At 36.6% G+C, this 22,091-nt stretch overlaps 2 protein-coding genes across 3 annotated transcripts in view; one reads left to right on the top strand and one right to left on the bottom strand.

Moving 5' to 3' along the window:
• The first annotated feature begins 266 nt into the window (after positions 1-266).
• LOC129272800 (uncharacterized) lies at positions 267-19,095 on the top strand. Its single transcript, XM_064107563.1, has 9 exons — positions 267-453; positions 4,692-6,469; positions 7,733-7,912; positions 8,693-8,773; positions 10,735-10,835; positions 11,203-11,281; positions 12,318-12,415; positions 13,530-13,655; positions 15,239-19,095. Exons 1-9 carry the CDS (start codon positions 392-394, stop codon positions 16,562-16,564), a joined length of 3,831 nt encoding a protein of 1,276 aa, XP_063963633.1. The 5' UTR covers positions 267-391; the 3' UTR covers positions 16,565-19,095.
• Positions 19,096-19,656: 561 nt separating this feature from the next.
• LOC129272746 (probable ATP-dependent RNA helicase DHX34) overlaps positions 19,657-22,091 on the bottom strand; it is a 40,876-nt gene continuing 38,441 nt past the window's right edge. The window contains exon 28 of one of the 2 annotated variants that reach the window (XM_064107560.1): positions 19,657-21,649. In XM_064107560.1, the coding sequence (XP_063963630.1) occupies positions 21,474-21,649 (176 nt within the window). In that variant the 3' untranslated portion in view covers positions 19,657-21,473. The remainder of the gene's footprint in view (positions 21,650-22,091) is intronic. The other variant, XM_064107561.1, reaches the window with a different exon arrangement.

The following is a 22,091-nucleotide window of genomic DNA, read 5'->3' as shown; positions in this document are numbered from 1 at the left end:
ACGCGCTCAAGCCTTTAATTCACCACAAATTAAGTTTGTTTTAATTTCGCTTTGCATGCTTTTTTGATACGGTAGATCTACAAAAGCTAAATTTTTCTGTTTCAGTTCATTTAGTTAACTAAATTTAAATTTTCTTGTTAAAATGAATCTCGTTTCACTTTCGAGTAATGAATCACTGAAGTCAAACATTTTGAGGAGGGTCATGGAGGAAGAAAAGCAGACGACGTCATCGGAAGCCGCAAAAAAAGACAAATTCAAAATTAATGCACGTGAACGAAGATTTCCCATCACGAGACAGACTTCAACTTCACGTTCTTTTGGCTTGAGATTAACTTATAAATCTCAAGTGAAAGAATCAGAGGAATCGAATTCAAAGAGACTGAAGAGTAATATGGAGAACAGAGGCAAATCCAGAGTTTGCAAAGGATCACACAAACCACTTGGCCTGATTGGGTAAGTATGGTAGGGGGTCCTAAAGCTGCGCGGGTCCTAAAGCTACGCACCACTCATCGCGCATGCAGTTTTTATGGCAAATGCGCACTCTGTGTGTGGAACTGTGTGACTGCAGAGTGACGAACGATTCCTATTCAATTTTTTCAAGAGGCTGCAGTAAATCTCTAAATGCAGAGAAAACCAACAACTGTTTGGAATTTTGGAGTTATATTCGCTTAAATTTCATTTTATGCTATAATAATATGAATATATTTTAGAAATTGAGGCACGGGATATACTATTTTTTTGCATGATAAATCGAGTGCGTAGCTTTAGGACCCCTTCTATATCGGGTGGCGAAATCAAGAGGTGTTCGGAAAACACGGCGGGATTTTCGTATAAGTGAGTTTTGCGATATTTTCTTCTTGGTTAATGATCTTTAGAATGTTTGCCACAAATTAGTGAAAGATATTTGTTGAAATATTAAAATTGGGATAGTTTTTATTGTTTGAAAACAAAGTGCGTAGCTTTAGGTCCCCCCATCATACTAAGAGGGGCGAACCGGGGGAGCGTTTCATCAACATTTTCGTCCGGTACGGTACCGGGTAGGATGGGGGTCGGGTGTCCGGACACTTTATATTTTTGAAGCCTTCTTTTTTGTCTTTGGATTACACTAAAAATATGAATTCAATGGAAGTAATCATCTTCTATTTTGTTCTCTATAATATTTCCTAACATTTTGTACTAAAAATTGATGAAACTTCGCTTGTAAATTTTTCCAAATGACTTTCTAAAATTGATCGTCCGGACACACAACAACTGGGTACCGGTACCGGTACCCGGTACGTACCGGGAATAGGCTATACGGTATGATGGTGGGCCCCAAGTCTGCGCACCTAACAATTTGAGATAAGATTTAACATGAATCTCTTCTTATTTCACAAAATTTTTCAGTTAATAATGTTCCTTATATTATTAAGAGTAGGAAAGTGTACCAAATTTCTCATTAAAAAATGAAAGAAAATATAGGCCTAGGATTTTCTGGAAAAAACCTCGGGCAGTCATTTTCAGATTGAAAAAATAAATGGTACCCCATGTCTGCGCACTCATTCACTTTGCACACGATTCGGGGATTTTGATGAGAAAGGCTGCATTTTGAGGCCGTCACATGAAATGCCCTAAATTCATTATTTTTCCACGATTTTGAGTCGGATTTTTTTATGAATACCTGTCTATGTATTGCATGTGTAAAGTTCGTGCTCGTTGCGTATCTTCTTTTAGTAGAATCGCGCAGATACGCGTGTGCGCAGACAAGGGGGACTGCGCAGACTTGGGGGAACTTGCCATACTATAGCCCCGGCTCAGGCCCTAGCAAGCTAGGCCTAACGTTTATTTAGGGGTCTAACGTTAATGTTCAGGCTCAGCTTGTGGTTTGCTTTCGGCATCCTGTGTTTGTTTGTTTGGGATTTTTTTTTAGCCGGACCTAGTCCAGAACCAAACCTTAAATTTAAAGTTTAAAGTTATGTAACTTGTAACCTTATGTAAATGTAGCCGGCCTAACTTAAACTTAAGTTAAGTAACAAGTTAAATCTAACGCTACATAATGTTTACAAGAATCTAGCAAGTAGCATAGGCCTAACAGATCTAAAAGTACCGGTATACCCAGTTGTTGTGTGACCGGACAGGTTGTGTGTCCGGACGATCAATTTTAGAAAGTCATTTGGAAAAAATTACAAGCGAAGTTTCATCAATTTTTAGTACAAAATGTTAGGAAATATTATAAAGAACAAAATAGAAGATGATTACAAGTATTGAATTCATATTTATAGTGTAATCCAAAGACAAAAAAGAAGGCTTCAAAAAGATAAACTGTCCGGACACCCGACCCCCCATCCTACCATACCGGTACCAAGCCTGTGGTTTATCTTGAAATTGCTTCCTAATTTTTGTTAAGTTTCAATTCTTTGTGTTGCATTTTGTATCTCAAATCAATTAGATATAGACTTGACTCTATAAAATAATAATCATATAGGATGGGGGGGGGGGTCGGGTGTCCGGACACTTCATATTTTGAAGCCTTCTTTTTTTGTCTTTGGATTACACTAGTAAAAATATGAATTCAATAGTTGTAATCATTTTCTATTCTGTTCTTTACAATATTTCCTAACATTTTGTATGATGGTGGGCCCCAAGTCTGCGCACCTAACAATTTGAGTTAAGATTTAACATGAATTTCTTCTTATTTCACAAAATCTTTCAGTTAATAATGTTCCTAATATTATTATAAGTGTACCAAATTTCTCATTAAAAAATGAAAGTCAATGGAGAAAAACAAATTTCAAGACTGCTCTAAAAAGTGATTACCGGTACTTACCTTTTCTTTGGTGTTTAAAGACTGATTAATTATGAATACTGATTAATCGAAGTGAAAAAATTGTGAAAATTGAAAAATATGAAGAAAATAAAAAACAATAGAAATACATAAGAAATTCATGAACCCATTAAAAACAAGAAAAACAAATTTTTATATGGCTAATTTCTTTTTCGGTCATATCAAATATGTCTCATTAGAACATTTTAAAAGAAAAAATTATTTTTGTTATTTCCGTACTTCAATTTATTTTAATTTTTGAAATCATAGGGAAAATTGTGTACATTCTCTATGGGGACAAAATGTCCAATACGTAACATGTCATTAATTTGTTTAATTAGAGTCTGTAATTAGAGGGTTTTAGCTTATGACATGAAACTTGCCTTAGATATACTAGTGTTGTGACTTCTAATATGTTCTATCACACTAAGTTACAAGTTGTCAAATGAAATACTTTCAGAGAATTCTCAACTTGAAAAAAATGTTTAAAAAATTGTCTTTTTTCTGCGTCCCATACGTTACGGCACATCTTTTCTCCCTAAAAGGTCAAGGTGAAGTTCATATGTCACCATTTTTGCATGATTATTCTTCTCCTAGATGTCTAACATGAGGGTATTCAATCTAATCAAAGTCATTTAACACTATTTTTCAGGTCCTTAAAGCCTCTGAAATGTCCCATACCTAACGTGCGCAAATTCTTGGACTTGCCCAAAAACACATGTGGACAAGAATTCAGAACAGATTTGTATTCAATATTCTGCCTGTGATTCAACTCAACTTAGTTCCCAGCTTGTTGAGTTGTGATATCACTTTCTTTTCAGTTTTGATCAATTTCCTTATTGATCTTCAGTAGATGTGGACATAGTATAATTTTCTTAAAGGACAGCAAATAAAAAGCTTTAGTTTAGAGTTATGAAATTTATATTAGTGTCAGCCTTAATTTTCCTAGAAAGGGTTTTCTACAGGATTTAGGAGACTTTGTAGACAATTATGAGGTGGCCATCAATGTCATAATTAAAAAAATACATGTTCTTTTCTGAGTTAGTATTTTTTCAATGTACGATTTAAACAGCCCAGTGACAATATGCTGTAGCAGTAGCTTGTGTTTTATTTTTTTTCAAAGCATTTTTCTTTGATTTTTTTTATTCATAAATTTTCTATAAACTTGAAATATATCCATATCTACTATAGATCATTAATGATCTATAGTAGATATGGATATATTTCATCATATCAAGCTACGACATCATAACTTGAAAATTATATAGACCTAGTTCATGAAACTTAGACATAGGGTTAATTTAGTATAACTAAACATCCTGTCTGTGTTTCAAGTCATATGACAAAGGTCAAAAGTAATTTAGGGTCAATAAACTCAGACCATGTTGGGGGTATCAACATCAAAATCTTAACCTAAGATTAAGTTCTTGAAATGTCATCATAACTTAGAAGGTATATAAACCTAGTTCATGAAACTTGGACATAGGTTTAATCAAGTATCACTTAACATCCCGTGTGAGTTAAAAGTTACATTACTAAGGTCAAAGGTAATTTAAGGTCAATGAACTTTGGCCATGTTGGGGGTAATTGTTGAATTGCAATCATAAATTTGAGAGTTTATAGTTTAAATGTGGACATCGGGGTAATCACGTATCACTGACAAGTTTTAGGTCACATGATCAAGGTCAAATGTCATTTAGGGTCAATGTAAGTGGTCTTATTTCATTATATGAATGTTGTTTTTGTGAATGATTATTTTATAGTAGTTTTCAAAGTCAGCACTGCTGCTATATTGAATCATGTAATGCAGGCAAGACTGCCAGAGGCGCTCCACTTGTTTCTCTTTTCATTGTTTTCTTCTTTTACTTCATTATATTTCCTTATGTAGGGTGAAGAAACTTGTCCCATCATGCAAGAAGAAGAAAAATATGCATAGTTCAATTCATCTAGAATCTTCAGGGGATTCTAGAGAAGCAAAACCACACCCAGGTCCAATCAAGAGGCGTCTACGATCATCAACCTCTCTGGTTTCTACCCCTAGGTCCAAAGTTCGTGGAAAAAATGACCGTACAAGAGAAGTGACACCCTCTAGATCACCAAGTTCTGCCAGCATGAAGACTCCTTGGGTGGTATCTGAGAGTCCACATGGCCTTGTCATAGTAGAAACAAAGCAGTCTCCAGCACATTCCAAGAAGATGCCGGCCTGTGAATTGACTGAAGCATTTTGTTCTTGTACAGATGAGATGAGTTGTGCTGATTCAACAAGTGCTGGAAGAAAGAAAAAGACAAAGGTTCGCCTGACCAAACGAATGGATGATTGTTGCCTTGAGAGCAAAGATCTTAGCAAAAATGGGCAAGCAAAATCAAAGTCCACCAGAAGAAAGGTCTCCAAGCAAAGGAAGATTGGCAGTAATGGGGATCTGCGTGCGAAATGCTCTACATGTCAGAGATCTAACAATAAGATTGGAGAAAATATGCCCATGCAGAAACCTTTGAGAACTGATGATCATCCAAACTATTTCCTTAAAGACTCAGAGAATTTGGAAATTACTTGTGAAGTGATAAGTCATACATCCGAAGAAAATTTCAAGGAGGAAGATGACAGAGAAATTGTCCGGCAGCTTATCCACCAGAGGATTGATGAGACTTTAATAACTCAAAATGACCCAAAGAATGATACATCTTCCATGAAACCCTCTGTGGATGTAGTTATGTCAACAGATAATTCTCTAGCAAAGCTTCAACTGATGGAAAATGACACTAAAACAAAGTCTCAGTGTGAAATAGAATCAACCACTGTGACAAATACTGCAGCTGCTGAGGCAGCAAAAGCAGTTGGTGGGATATCACTGGTGCCTCTCCTCAAATCCAAACACCCAGTGTCTTCACCATGCACACTAACAATGACAGTCATGAAGGCATCATCGGGTCAGATTATTTCATCGACAACCATGCCATCTGAATCCAACTTGAAAGCTTCAAAGACAAAAATGTCAGATGACCTGAGGACACCCCAAATAGCTTCAAGTATTTCAGCTCCATCTGTCGCAAGTGTTCCTCAAAAAGTGGCTCAGTGTAAATATGTTGCCAGCACATCAACAGTTCCAACACCTTCCACAATTAAAGCAGGCAATGTCATAACCACAGGACAACCGATTCTTCTTTCTTCAGAGGCATTTCAGATCCAACCTGTATCATACCCTGGCTATAAGCTACTTGACATCAGCTCATCGGTACCTGTCACCAAGGAGCCAAAGCCAAAAAGAAAGCGAAACTCTGGTAAAAAGAAGTCTCTTGACAAGAAAGCCCAGTCATTGCATTCAGGAAACGATTCTCAGTCACTTACAGTGGTGTCCATCTCCACCATTTCATCTCCAACCATCAGTGAATCTTCAGCAGATCACCCGGATACTGACCATACAAGATCTGATGTCAAGGACTCATCGCTTGATGAGAAGGGAGAGAAGATCAAACGACCAATGAATGCTTTCATGATATGGTCTCGCCAGCAGCGTGCGATCCTTGCTCGTCAAAAGCCTAGGATGACGAATGCTGAGATAAGTGTCAAGCTGGGTATCATGTGGAATGATCTTGACTACAACATCAAACAGGAGTACTTTGATGAAGCAATCCAGCTGAAACTGCAACACCGAAAAGATCATCCAGGTGATTAATTGACCTCTTTTCAAAGCTTTAAAGGAGAATGAAACCCTTGAAACCAGCTGAATCCATATCAAAGAGAAAAATCAACGAAACATATTGTTGAAAGTTTGAGGAAGATTGAATGAATAATAAGAAAGTTATGAGCATTTGAATATTGAGATCACTAATGCCATGTAGATCCTCCCATTGGCAATGCGACCAAGATCTGTGATGTCACACACGTACAACTCCCTCATTACTTTAGTACTTATTTCACTTATATTCTCACTTTTATAGAGTCTATCACAAGGTGAGGTGTTCTCTTTATGAGAGGACAAGTACAGAGGTTTCACAACATTATATCATTGATGAATCGTTTGTCATATGATTAGAATGAGCAAAAAGAGATGTTTTGGGGTATATTTTCACTGTCCAAAAGGGGAGAGTTGTTCATCTGTGACATCATAGATCTTGGTCGCATTGCCAATGGGAGGATCTCCATAGCATTAGTGATCTCGACATTCAAATGCTCATAACTCTTCTATTGCTAGTCCTATTTTACTCAAACTTTTGTTGATCTTATTCTTTGATTTTTCTGCTTTCACAAAAGCTAACTTGCTCCAAGAGTTTCATTCTCCTCAATCATGATTAAACACTTATGCATACACAGTATCTAAAATGTAACCCTATTTAGAGTTTAAAGGCAAAGTTCACCCTGCCGATAAAGCGGTTTTAATACTTAGAAGCAGCTAAATAAAAAAAATATAAGTGAAGGTTTGATGAAAATCCATCCAAGATTAAGAGAGTTATGGATTTTTAAAGTTCAAAATTTGTGATGTCATATGTGAGTAGCTCTCCCATATATCATGTATTGAATATTCCATACATTCAATTTAACATAATGAATAAAAATATTTTATAGAAATAGAAAGGGGTATGAAACAATGTCTGATAATATATCACTGCACAAATATAATCACTTTCAATTGTTTGGTTCTAGGCTATCTCTCAAATCAATCATATAAATATTACATTGATTATGATGAAAGATGTAATGTCAAAAGCAATGCAAAAAAATACATTCTGATTTTATGTTTAAACTTTCATTTCTTTATAAAAATTAATTCATCCCAGTTAGTTTACTATTTTATACTCATTTTTCTCAATCTTAATCTTACGGGAACTGAAAATGGAATATTTTTTAACGAATGGAACATGTAGGAAATGCACTGTAAAGTTACTTTCTTTAATAAGCAACTATTCTGATTGATTCTTTATACTTTATAGATTGGGTATACCAGCCGAGGCCTCACAAACGTCCAAGTCGTAGAAAACATCTTGCTGTCCCCATGTTTGGAGGTGAAAACCAGTCGATGCCTTACAATCAGATGGTACTGATTATGGCTGATGGGCAGGAGGTACTATGCCCAGCTATACCTGTTCAGACTAGCCAAAGGCATGGATCCAGTAAGTACTCATTCCACAGGAGCTGTCAGTCACATTGGGACCTGTTGCACAAAACTTTTAGCCAGCATAAGCCAACATACATGTCAAACCATTTTACCATTTACTCCCATTATTTTCAAGAATTGCCATTTGTTATTGATACAAAATTATTACTTTACATCAAGAAATAATTTCTTGGTCACAAGAAGTAATTTCTTGTTCACAAAAATGAAAAACAGCTTGCCGCATGACTGTTTTTATATGCTGGCAAAGTAGTCCAGGTGTAACAACCCCCAAGTGAATGTCTCAAAATGCTAATGAAATTGCAAATGATAGATGGACCTTTTTCTAGTCAAAATAGGATTTTTCTGTCCATATTGCACTGTTTTGTTAATTCTCAAGTCTTTCATTTTCATCCCAAATCATGAAATATATTTTTTTTAAATGACTGTGTGCTAATTTTTTCCCATGTTAATCAGTCTAGAGACATGAATGATATTTTTTTCACACTTGCAATTGAAATTTGAGTAATTCAAAATCTTTACGTTGATTTCATACAAGTTGTAAATTGGAATGACAAATGAAATACTAGTTTTGTATAAAAAAAAAAAAGGTTAAAACTATGTACATGTCAGTTACAGAAAATTTGTCGAGGAAACACTGTTCTGTAAAAAAAAAAGTTTTATTGTGAAATAAACTGTGCCTTGGAGTTATGTGCAAGAGAGATTAAAAGAGCTTGCTGAAAGTTAAGTTGTCCCTACTTGCTCTGCTCTAATTGTTATACTTCATTTTACACGATAGTGATGACCATGAAAGGACCAGCCAAAAACATCAAAGATGTAAAGACAAATACTAAATCAAAGGAACAAGTTCCAAAAGCTGGTAAGCCTCACAACTAGTTTATTTTTAATAAAACTAAAATTTCTGCTTTTCAATGAAAGAGGTGAGAGAAAGAATACCCATCACTTACAAACCTCCTGGGGCGGTATTCTGAAAACAGTGTTAGCACAAAAACGGTGTTAGCTATTCACAATTGGTATTCTGAAAATCGTGTTCACATGAAAAACACATGGCCCAAGTGGTAACACCGCGCATGGTCATGAAATACGCAGTGCGCAACGCGCAACCCCCATACGCGGTGTTGGGGAGGAAGATAACACAAAATTTGGTATTCTGAAAATGGTGTTAGCTAAAATTTGGTTCAAAGATAACACGAACATTTAACACTGCGTTAAGGAGAGGTTAAGTTGTGACGATCGATGGCTGCACTTTTTCTAGCAGACACAAACGTCAAAAAGAACATTACGGGCATATAGCTATCGTCTGCCAGAATTTACTTTAATATTCTTTCATTTTTCCAGCTTTATTTTCCATCTACCTTTCTCTCTACTAACAATGATTAAACAACAACAATTTCTTTGGAATTTCCTGTGAAAATACACTTCAAATGCAAGTGAAATTTTTTTTTTTTGGCTGATCGCTATACGCATAAAATTTTAATAAAGGAAAAAATTACAATTTTGTATGTTTGATATTTCTATGTCAGGTTCAATTTTTCTTAAAGTGCTTTTCAAAATTTACATTGCATATTTTTTTTTTTTAAGTTCTCAAAATTATTGGGGGCATGTATAAATTATGCTTGCCCCCATATTTTAGGGGCGATCGTCCCCTGCCCGCTCCACAATCGATCTTGGCCTTGTCTCCTGTCATAATTTCGTGTCCATGCTGTCTGAAATAATCCATTCTTAATTGTCACAATTACCCATCCCGACCCATCCCCATGTCTCTTTCTAGCTCTAAATTTTATTTAGCTGTCACAATGCAGGCTTCATGTCATCGAGCGCGCGCTCCCCTTTTCCCTGAAAATTTTGCGCGATTTGTTTCTTTAACAGCGCATTTGATTGGATTAAATAGATGCAGAGTGGGAGGAGCTGAAGATAACACGACATGAGATAACACGCAGATAACACGGTTTTCAGAATACCGATTTGGGGGTATGTTATATGGGCGTGTTAAATCAGAGAGATAACACGATATTTAACACCAAAGTTAACACGATTTTGAGAATACCGCCCCAGGGGTACATTGCAGAAAGAATTGCAATCAAACTCACCAATCAGAATTTCATTAAGAGTTTGTCAGTGATTTTCATTGACAGATTTTATAAGCTAATGGAATTTGCCTAGTGAATATTGCTCAGTGAAAATCTTTCTGCAACACGCGTCACCAGGGGCCCTGTTTCATAAAACTTGTTACAATAACAACTTTGCAATAACAGTTAAAAGCTACTGAAATGCTTCTCTCTGATTAGCTGATGGTAAATTTGTCATAGAAATTGTGCATTTGTTACTATAACAAGTCTTTATGAAACAGAACCCATATCACTCAGAATTCCTCTTGAAAAGTGTCGATTTGAATGATGTAACTTTTATCTGATGGGGAGATCATATGGAATTGGCATGTCTTTGTGGCCTAAAAGAACAATATATTAAAACAATAATAAAGAGAGTTGTGAATTTGTCAAGTTTGATTTTGGTATGTCACGTATGCGAGCTGGTGTCCAATATGTCTTGTTATACAAATCACTTTTTTAATGATTTATGACTAAAATATTTTTCTTGTACCAGCCGTTCTGAAATTATATTGTAAACTGCATGCACAGTATTATGTAAAACCATTTTCAATATTCTGAGAAAATGGCATTTTATGGACTTTATATTTGACATGACATGTGGAAGAGATGCTTGCTAGAGTGACTTCATAAACTATCATTTTAATAATCCAAAGCTAGTTTTATTCTTTGAATCATGTTTGCCACATCTTCATTTTATTCTCTTATGCAGTGACAATAACTACTGATAGCAATGTGACTCCTAAGCCCACAGTGGAAGTTGTAGAGAAAAGAAAGAATGCAGCTGAGACAAAAAAGCAGACAAAATCTAAGGTAATTCATTTAAAGCAGACTGCTGTTTCTATCCCTGTTGATAAGTTGGTCCACTCCAGTGAGGAAGTTGGAACTTTTGCTGTTTTAATGCAGATGAAATTTTAGAAATTGGACTACAGTTATCATTTACTTAATCCTTGATGGGAAATTTTTAGTATCCGATATGATAATCGATATAGCAAAGCATTCTGAAGTTCATAAATACAATAAAACTTATTTATTCCAATGACAGATCCAGGGGTACCCAAGGGGAGGAAAAAACTATAAAATTTTGATTTTTTTTTTTTAGGCTCCAACCTCTGGTGTCAAGAAGGAGATTTGTGTGATCGAGTATGCATTAATTGTTTTTTTCCCATGAAAATCTTAGATGCCTGCAGTTGTACACAATGAAGAGCAGGCAATATGCCAATCAAATCCCCAAGAAGGCAGCCAAGGAACTACAACTCGTAAGTGTAAAATGACTCGTGAAATCTGTGCCCAGTTGCATAAAAGCATCAAATGGTAACTACCATGGTAACGATGCTCAATCAGCCAATCAGAATCAAGGATTCCATGGATACCATTGGTACATTGTTGCTATTATACAAATAGTAAAGAGGCATGAGTGAGATGGTGCGAGATTTCGCATAAGACGAATTAAAGAAAGATCCTCTATTCAACAAGGCGTTAGCCGAGTTGAATAGAGCGTCTCTTTCTTTCACCAAATGCAAAATCTCGCACCATTGCACGAATAAGAATTGTGTTGTACAACGCCTCGGAATTTAGCGAAAATATGAAAAAACAAGAGTTTATCTCTGTGGTAATCTACGAAAAGGGAGCAAAATACTGAAAGCGGAAAGCAAAATCCCACAAGTGTACATGACCTTGGGCAGCATTTTGCCAGCAGGCTTATACGCGCATTGTACCTTCGTTTTTACTGAGCGCAATGAATTAAATCGTATTGTGACGTCACCTCCAAAAGCCGTGCAACGGTACATTTTGGATGGTACGTCTTTTGTGCAGCGGTACGAATGTTTGACATTCAGCCTCCCATTTGCTCGCGTACAACAAGATAAGTAGGCGTTGTACAATACATAGTGGGGCACTACTTTTCCAGTTAGCAACTATAATAAGGTTGAATGACAGCATACTCTTGCTTTCCTGTTAATAATTTTGGCAGGAAATCAAAAGTGAAGTATCAATTGCCTGCATCAGTTGTACCGCAATATTGTAATCGGACAATAGGAGGGGCGGAATTGTGTGTTACAATGGTTCGCCCGTCCTATCAATGTCTTCTTAATAGTGGAATGTCCCCGAGCCATTGGCTAGCATGACTGATATTTTAATGCATGCAATCAATAGCAACACCATATACCATCATGGTACTAATTCCTGGCAGAGGGGAGGGATGTTTATGTCTATTTTTGCAATCTTTAATCTATGGTGAATGATTCATGAATGAAAATCAATTTTGCTATAATTTTGTTTATCTATCGATTACAGAAACATCTGATATCACAGGTGTTGTCACTTCTGGACCCCAATTAGATGTCAGAAATATACAGAATAGTAACCAGAACAACAATCAACCAAAGCCACAGGTATGTTATACCAAGATGGTATATCTTTGCTGAGTTATTGAATGGCAAGCTTGGCAATATTTCATGAAAGGACTTACGGGATGTTTTATCTGAAATTTAAAGATTTGCGCTTCTCTACTGATCAAAATCAGGGATAGGTGTCAGGTATGGCAAATGTTGATGAAACGCTTACCAAATACGCTGAGACAGCTAGATTACCCATCTTTAGCATAAATAAAGAAGAAATTTCAGATAATCCTGTGGTATCATAATGTCACATATGTTACATTCTGACATAGTGATATCATTATGGTGTCATGAGAAATGTTTCTGCGTGTCTATGGGCACACTGTTTTGTTACAACCTTTCACTATTTGCAACCAATTTTTTGGTGGGATTGGGCGTAGTCCTTGTAATCAGATAATCTACAGTCCTTTGACAGACAAGTCCTAATCCAGACTCTTTCACTCCCATCGAAAACATTGTCACCTTCCATTTCTTTATTTTCATTTCTTCTCGTTCTCCTCGTTTCACCGTCTTAACAGTCTTTTTCAGGACTCCACATGGCGAACTGCAAACCTTTGTGTTATCTCCACCACCATGCAACCCTTAAAAGAACATGTGTGTGGCAGTTTGAAACTTTGTTTTGATTATTTTGTTGAGATGTGGAATCAATTCAATTCATGGATTGTAGTGGAAACAGACTTTTCCATTGAAAATAATTTGCTTATCAAGAGATACGTGCATCACTCTTGATTCTATCATTCAAAATAAAATTGTTCAGAAAGGAATATGACCATTCCATCATTTACATTGTGTAATGTTTATAGAAGAAAATCTTTTTTTTTTCACATTTAAAGATTTCCTTTTCCCTTTCATTCAGTACTTATTCTTTGAATAGATAGTTAATACTTAAAAAAAGAGCCATTTGAAAAGGTTTAGTAACATGTAAATATAGAAATGAAAAAGCACAGGTTAAAATGTTTCTAGAGATGGCTTGCTAATTCCGCCACATGAGATCATTTCAAATATCTTGATATCTCTTTGATTTAGGTTAAAATGTTTCTAGAGATGGCTTGCTAATTCCGCCTCATGAGATCATTTCAAATATCTTGATATCTCTTTGATTTGTCAGCTACTGTTAGTCCTACCTGACGGGAGGCATGTCCTTTGTCCGCAAGCATCAAACTCACCAGCAGTAGATGCCAAAGTTATGAACAAGACTCTTGGTTTATCCAGTGACCATTCAATAGCTTCTGAGGTGAGTAGTGGTTCTGACTCCTATCATCGGAGGAGAGTGGGTTTGAATCCTACTCCTGGGGCCCAATTTCATAGGCCCGTATTCTGAACTCAGGTTTAAATTAAACCCTGGTTTAAAGTTGTGGTTTAACAAAGGAGAGCCAATTGGGGCACAAATCCCTATCAGCACACATCCAATTCATTAACTCATTTGACACTCATATTATCCACAATTGTCTGTGAATGATATCTGAAGTACTTTCCGTCATTATGAAAGCAAACGAAACCAAAATAGTAAACAAGAAGAAATATATCATTATAAACAGGATTTTTATATTTTTGGCATCCCATAATTTTAGTACAGAGTTAGACCGTGGTCTAAGTTAACTTAAACTCGACTTCAGAATACGGGCCATAGAGACTACAAAAACTATTGCATCTTTGCCATTATTGTAACTACCATGGAAACCTGATTAGCTGCTGAGCCCAGTTACCATGGTAGTTGACACAAAGGCAAAGTTACCATTGTTATCAATCTTTGCCTCCCCAGGGCCCCGTTGCATAACAGTTACTATTATAATGTAACTTTGCCATCCAATGTTAAGGACCATGGTAACGCTGATCATCAGTTAATCAAAATCAAGGATTCCATGCAAGTTACCATTGCATGGCAATAACCATAATAATAACCATAATGGTAACTTTTATGCAACCGAACCCCGGTAGTTAATTTCCTTCCGCCAAAAATTCATCAGTATTATCCTATAATCAACCCAGGTAGAGAATATAGGAACGTGGGTGAGGTAATTTGGGATCTGGGTCCTGTCGCAGAAAATTTACCATTAACTTTGCCATCCAATGGTAAATTTCTTGGAATCCTTGATTCTGATTGGCTGTTGAGGAATGTTACTATGGTAGTTACCATTGGATGGCAAAGTTACCATTATACAAATGCTGTTTCCCAGACAAATTTACTCTCAACAAATCACATTGCACATTTCAGATCCTTGATAACAGTAAACAGATTTATGAAACAGGACCATGGTTGAATAAGGTTATTTAATTATTTTAGATGAAACTATTTCAATCTGTTGCATTCTCAAGAAAATGTTTTCTTTTACTTAATGATATTCGACAACTATGTTTGCTTACATGCTGATATAGACCCGTTTTACGTTGTGTGTCTACATCTTGAAACACTAAAGACTTTGGCCCTTATTCTAAAGTCGGGTTTGATTTAAACTCTGGTTTAAAGTTGTGGTTTAACTATGGATAGCCAATTGGGACAAAAATATCTAACAATAGGAGTTCAATGTGTCAGCTAATTTGACTCTCAATTCTTCAACTGTCTGGGAAATATCAATAAGATAATAATTGTCTTTACCATTACATTGGGGAAGATCACGCACGGTAAACATAAGAAACATACAATGTAAACAAATTTTTGGCATTTGTGGTTCCCATAATTTTAGCAAAGAATTAGACCATGGTCTAAGTTAGACCTGGCTTCCTGTGATACAGTGTATTATCTGTCTGCTTGATGTGTGGCATATATGGTAATATTCCTACTCGATACCATATCACTCCCCTCCTTATTTCTTTCAGGAGAAAATGCTTATAAGAGTGAAGTCAGAGAAGGGTGGAGAGAGGAAAACTATCATTCCACTCAAGTCGCTACCAGGTTTAGCTAATGCAACCAATCTTGGTCCGGTACACAAGGATACAGCAGACCCAATCAGCAAGGCAGTGTTGCCACCGGTCAGCATCCCAGAAGAACATGTGAGTTCAGAAGATGATCAGAAGACAACAGAGACAGTGAATATGGCCACCTCCACAAGGATGTCAGTTCCAACTATAAAGTCAGAAACACCAGACAGTGATCATGCAGAATTTATGAAAACACCAATCTATGCTCAGACAGCCCATTGTGGTACTCCTTGTGCAGTAGGAAAAGTAGAGTTTTCAAAGGAAGGAGTTAATCAGTCCGTTGCTAAATTACCTAACCAAATGGGGCTCCAGTTGTCAAACCTGAATCAGCAGAGTCCTCTGATGGAGATGAATTCACTGCAGATGCAACCAACCAACTATCAAATGCCAATTCATCATGTTGTCAATTCCTCATGGGGGATCATGGATTCCTCAAGGCTACTCCCTGATGTCCAGCTGGCTCAAATTGGTTTTCAGCAATCAGTATCCAATCAAATACCTATGCAGCATGTCAATGGTACCATGATTGGGACCAGATCACAGCCTGATGTTACATTGGTGCCATTCAACCTTCAGGGTTCTGTCAATCAAGTGCCTATTCAGCAACTTGGCAATTCTTTCAAGGTGACTACAGATCCATCAAGACCTCATTCCAATAATCCATTGATTCCACAAGACCTTCAGGAGCCTGTTGCAAGTCAACAACCAGTTTGCAAGAATACTGCTGTCCAGACATTACAAGACTGGAGCTACAATGTTCCCACTACCCAGTCACATACGTCTCAGTTTCCAAGTTCTGTCCTGAAGACTCAACCAATTGACATGGTATGGCACCCAGACACCAGGATTCTTCAGCCTGCTAATATGTCAAACAAAGGTACGTCCACTTCGTCCCTTTCCCATCCGTTTTACTTCACGCCTATCCCACAAGACCAGGGTGGTCAAGACACCTCTCCTCTTCCACCAATCTGTCCAAAATCTCTGCCTGCAACAACGGACAGTTGCACAGTCCCTTCAGTGACAGGAAACATGAAAAATAGTGATCCTTCTGGTGTTGCCATACCTGCTCCACAGTTTTCAGACACTCCTGCCCTTTGCGAGATCAATGAGTCCGATCGTCTCCTGGAGAGTCTGGCCATGAGTGGTGTGGGGATCAGTGAAGACGAAGCGGAAGAAACAGAAAACTTGTTTCAGCGAGTAATGAGCATGGTTTCGAACAACTAACATCATAAACTGGACATGGTGGCTCAGTGGTAGAGCGTCCACCTAATGAACGGGAGGTCATGGGTTTGATCCCTGGCAGAGTCATACCAAAAACTTTTTTAAATGGGACCTTCTGCCTTCTCGTCAGGTGCTCTATGTTTTTAATGGAGAAGGGTAGTAATAATATTATGTTATGCAGGGCCCGGTGGGAGAAGAGTTCATTAGAGCTGAAGTGGCTACCTTGGGTAAATAAGAAAAATTATTATTTAATATAAGTTCAGTAGTTCATTGCTTTATATAGTCAGTGATGCCAGAAATTTCTGGTCAAGCAGGGCTTTGTTCAGAATGCTGCAGCACTCTCAATACAATACAAAAGATTTATCTAGGCCTTCCCACTTTACGCATTCCGTGTCTGGAATGATTTCTGTTAATGGAGAGTCATTGTTTTGTTGTCAGGAAAGAACAGGCTCAATAGAAAAAATAACGTTCCTACTAAAAATACCAAGATTCACTGTGAAAGGTATCGTACACTGACTCAGTAGTAAATTCATAATAGGCAGGTAGTAGCATAGAAAACTAGGAGAGTAAAAGGAAGTGAATCTGCACAAGAATTATTGACCTTAATAGGGTTATTTCAAATCCACACACTGCATACCACTGCATACATCAATAATGCAAGGGCCAAAACAAGCCAGAGACCATGCACTGTCCTTATTCCCTTTAGATGATGATTAATTTTGCCGATCATACATGTAAGGTGCAATACATACTGTACTTGAATTATAAGCATACATGTACTTCAGAACAATTGGTCCAATCACATGATAAAGGGTAGTTTTGACTATTAATCGTCACAGTGCTGGAACTATTTGTGTTTCGCTGATCACTTCAGCTCATCTGGTCATTATGCATTATAATTTTGAATACATACGAAAAGAGGTAATTGCCAATTAATTTTTTGCTCCATTCTTCTCTATCACATGCAGTGAGGATCGCACAAGACCTAGATGTGCGCAAGCAGTCAACATGCGCGCTACTAATAAAACTTTACGCAAAACGATAGTGCAATGCCCCTCAATTGTTTTGTTGTTAGGGTAAACTTCCTTTGTGAGCTCACAATAATCTTGCTGGAGCATGCGTGTAGTCAAAAACACATGTGCCAGTAAAAAAACATGGATTTGTTAATTTTTTAGGAAACATTTTTTTTTAAATAAAAATTCCTTATTGTAGAGAAGCAGAAATATTTTTTTTCTAAGTGGTTCAGATGTGGAAAATGAATCATATAATCACCACTTGATTTCAGGTGAAGAGGCAAACTCTGCAAGCTGGATGTATAGCTACATCCAGCTTGCCTCAGAAATGACAGATTACCCAACACCTTCACCAAGGGTGATTACTAACGGGTGAAAGGAATACCCAATTACTAGGTTCCCAAGAAAAAGATATACATAATATTAAACAAGCCTATTGGGAACATTTCTGACCAATTTGCTTCTTGTGCTAATTACAGGTTAGTAGTTGCAGTTGGCCCGCAAAAGTTTTGCTACTGGTCAACTAGGAAAGGGTTGCCAAATATTGTGATGAATACTGGGTGATCTTGGCTTCTGCCATGATAATTCGTGCAAATTCTTGCCATACTTTTAATCACCCACTTGACATGTTTATATGATTTGATCCTTTCAGAAGATATTCTTTGAAAGTTGTAAAGGTTGCGTGCCTTGTTGACCTACGGCAATCAGTTTGTCAGGTCAGGGAGATGTTATTACTACTTTAATTCTTAATAAAATGGGATATTTGTAAATATTTATAAGTTAAAAGTTTTTTAACATATTTATTTATGAATACATTGTGATGTTCCCTTTTATTATAAAATATTATAGTTGTTTGTTAACATGGTTGTACATAATTGTTTCTGAAAAAAAAAATTGTTTTTGGATATGCCAATGTCTTAAAACAAATAGAATACAAATTCATTATTCCCCGATTTCTGTCAGCCAGGAAGCTCTTAAAAGTTTATAACGTAAGATGGACAGCTGGGGCCCGTTTCATAAAGGACTTACAACTGTTGTAACTTTGCCATTATGGCAACTACCATGGTAACAGGGCTCATCAGCCAATCAGAATCAAGGTTACCATGGTAGTTGCCATAATGGCAAAATTACAACAGTTGCAGGTCCTTTATGAAACGGGCCCATGCAATCCAACTCCAAGCTGTGGTCATCAGCCTGTTGTGGTGGTTGCTGTGTGTTATCACCTCTTATCAGCTGTCAGTCCACCCCTCCAGTTTAAACAAGAGAAATGAAAACTCTCCCAAAAACTGAAAGTGGGGTGGTAAATACCCCACTTGAACTACCATTGACATAAAACGCAAGGCGATGGGGTTCCTGTGTTATAAGCTGGTGGGGTATTTTTTAAACAGAGGAAACATGTAATATGCATTTCTATATCATTGAATGTAAATTTTGGTTTGGGTTTTTGACTTTTCTATTTTGAATGTGTTTTATGTTATGACAACAAATTTGCAATTTGTGAATTGACAATATAAATCTGAATTTACATGTATCACAATATCTGAAAATACATTTTACAATACATATTACTGTTAAATCTTCTGATTAAATCATAATTTTTTGTTGAGGAATGGTGAAATATTTGATGTAATATGAATTCACTGTTTATTGTTACATGTTTAATTTTAAATCATGATTCTGTCTTTATCTCCTTCATTAAAGATCTATTTCTTCAGGTCAAGTCATTTGCTCTTGCCTTTTGCCCTCCCCTACTTTTATATTTAAAACAGTTTTTACATTATCATAAGCTATGATGAGATTTTTAAAAACTATTTTTGATCCTTTGGGTTTTAAGCAAATGTCTTTTCCTTTACCTACTCAGGTGTATCTATTCCCTCATACCTACCTTTATAAAAAATTATAGGATAAATGACGTCTTCCTTTTTTTCTGATAGAAATATGATAGGATGTATTATTTGTACAATTAATGAAGAAAACACACTCCATAATGCTATATTCATCTTTATCTGTATAATGTCTTACAACTAACTGAAATATTGAATAGACTCAAATTTAGACAAGCATGCAAATAAGAACAAAGCTATATTATTGCATTTTCAATTCACATTTATTGCACTTATAGAAACATATATCCATACTGGCAAAGAAATATATATCCACATTGGCAAAGAAATATAAATGTGTATACATTTGCATTTTTCTTGATGTTTTGTTGTATTTTACTGTCTATTTCATATGTGTTCTTTGTGTTCAATAAAATTGTTATGATAACAAGTTTATGGCTAGAGTGGTATTCATTTTACTTTATCAACTGGTAATGGACATGTTTTGTAACTACTTAAAATGATACGTCCAGCGCACACTATGCGACACGATTGCGCTAAGATGCAACAAAATCACAGAGTGTACGCCAACCTGCAACGCATTGCAACTGCGATCCGATTTGCTGCAGAAGAATCGCACACCAAATCTCAGAAAATTTGACGTCAAATTTTCTAGCGATTCTTGTACGATTTTGATTATTTGAGCCAATCACCTCTGTCCTAGAAAATGGCATCATGACCAATTTGCTGCGCTGCTGCAGAGCAGATAACATATGTGTAAGAGGAGGTGCCATGGAGATGCAGCATATTGAAGAGCTGTAGCAATGTGTGCGCTGGCCTGCAATGTGATTGCTTGGTAACTTGTTGCAAGCAATCGCATTGGCTATACACTTAAATAATTTTAGGCATTAAAATCATTTATAAAATTTTTCTCAAATTGGATACAGAAGTAAACTAATCTCGGTGCAGTAATGATATGGTGATGATGGTGGTGGTGGAGGTAATGATGATAGATGATTATGATGATAGATGATGATTATGATGATAGATGATGGTGGTGATGATGATGATAAATGATGGTGGTGATGATGATAGATGATGGTGATGATGATAGATGATGATAGTGGTGATGATGATGATGATAGTGGTGATGATGGTGATAGTGATGATGATGATGATGGTGATGGTGATGATGGTGATGATGATGATGGTGATGATGGATGATGATAGTGATGATGGTGATGATGATGGTGATGATGATGATGGTGATGATGGTGATGATGATGATGGTGATGATGGATGATGATAGTGATGATGGTAATGATGATGGTGATGATGATAGTGGTGATGATGATAGATGATGATGATGGATGATGATTGTGATGATGGTGATGATGATGATGATGATGATGGTGATGATGATGGTGATGATGGTGATGATGGTGATGATGATGGTGATGATGATGGTGATGATGATGGTGATGATGGTGATGATGATGATAGTGAAGGGAATGAAGGTGGTGATGATGATGTTAATAGTGATGATAGTGGAATGGTGGTGTAGATGACAATACTGACAAACATGATGGTGATAATTACATGCATGATGGTGATGATAATTATAATGGTAAGGAAGATGTTTGGAGACAAATATCTTGTATGGTATCAGAATTCATAATGGCTGAGCACAATAATGCTCCATACAAGATGTACCTGCTTCAGTGATTCTTCTTGCAGAGATCTCCCCAAGTAACAATAATTCAGAAAAATGTTTTAGTACTGACATGGCATTACTCCTACCAGACTAACGTAGACTTGTTCCTCGATACCACATACCGAAAGGCAGGACTTGTTTGCCTTCAGCAAGTAAATTGTGTTGCACTCAACCCGGGTAAGGTTAATGGTTGCCCGGCAGGATTTATTCCTTGAATGCACAGAGTGTTATTGATGAAGCGACAGCTCCAGCTAAAGCCAGGATAATGACAGCTGGCTATCCTCTGGAAAAGGTGCTAAGTAAATCCAGCTACTGTTTATCATTGTAAGTATAACCCATCAAAAAGAGCACAGATGGCATTTTCAGTCTGGCTTCCCAGATTTTTCTTTGAGATGAGCCCTCTTGTGTTTGATGATTTCAGAGGATGTGAATGAAAATGTCTCCTTACACATGGAACATTCATACAGCCTTCTGAGAGATTCCATTCCTTGCTTTTGTGTACTTGACGGGGAACCAAGCTCAACTGACTTGGTGGAATCTGAAAAACACAAATTCATAAAATTGATCAAATTCTAAATTAGAAAAACAACAAAAACAATGCAATGATCATCACTGCTGGAATATGTTAACAATTATAAAATACTAGTTATGTCACTGATTTTCAGGTATCCAATGATCAGAGCTGCAAACCTGAACAAGAATAATTCAGTACCTTCAATGCTGAAAATCAGTATTTTCAAAGAAATTGGGCAACACATAAAACTAAACTTGCGAAGTCATTATTCTCATTTTTTATTTCTAATCACTGAAAACGTTTTGTACATGTCACCTAAGAACACACATTTCATGTTAAGAACACTGAATTTACATTTAGAAAATTGAGAACTTTAATCAAGGACTAGAATTACCACTGACTCACAAAATTATACTTATAAATAACTATTGTAACTATTGTGCAATGATGTTCTGGATTAGATTGG

The sequence above is a fragment of the Lytechinus pictus genome, chromosome 12 (genome assembly GCF_037042905.1).
Source record: "Lytechinus pictus isolate F3 Inbred chromosome 12, Lp3.0, whole genome shotgun sequence".
NCBI lineage: Eukaryota > Metazoa > Echinodermata > Echinoidea > Temnopleuroida > Toxopneustidae > Lytechinus > Lytechinus pictus.
The sequence above is the reverse complement of the archived record's forward strand: the minus strand, read 5'-3'. Positions and strand labels throughout refer to the sequence as shown.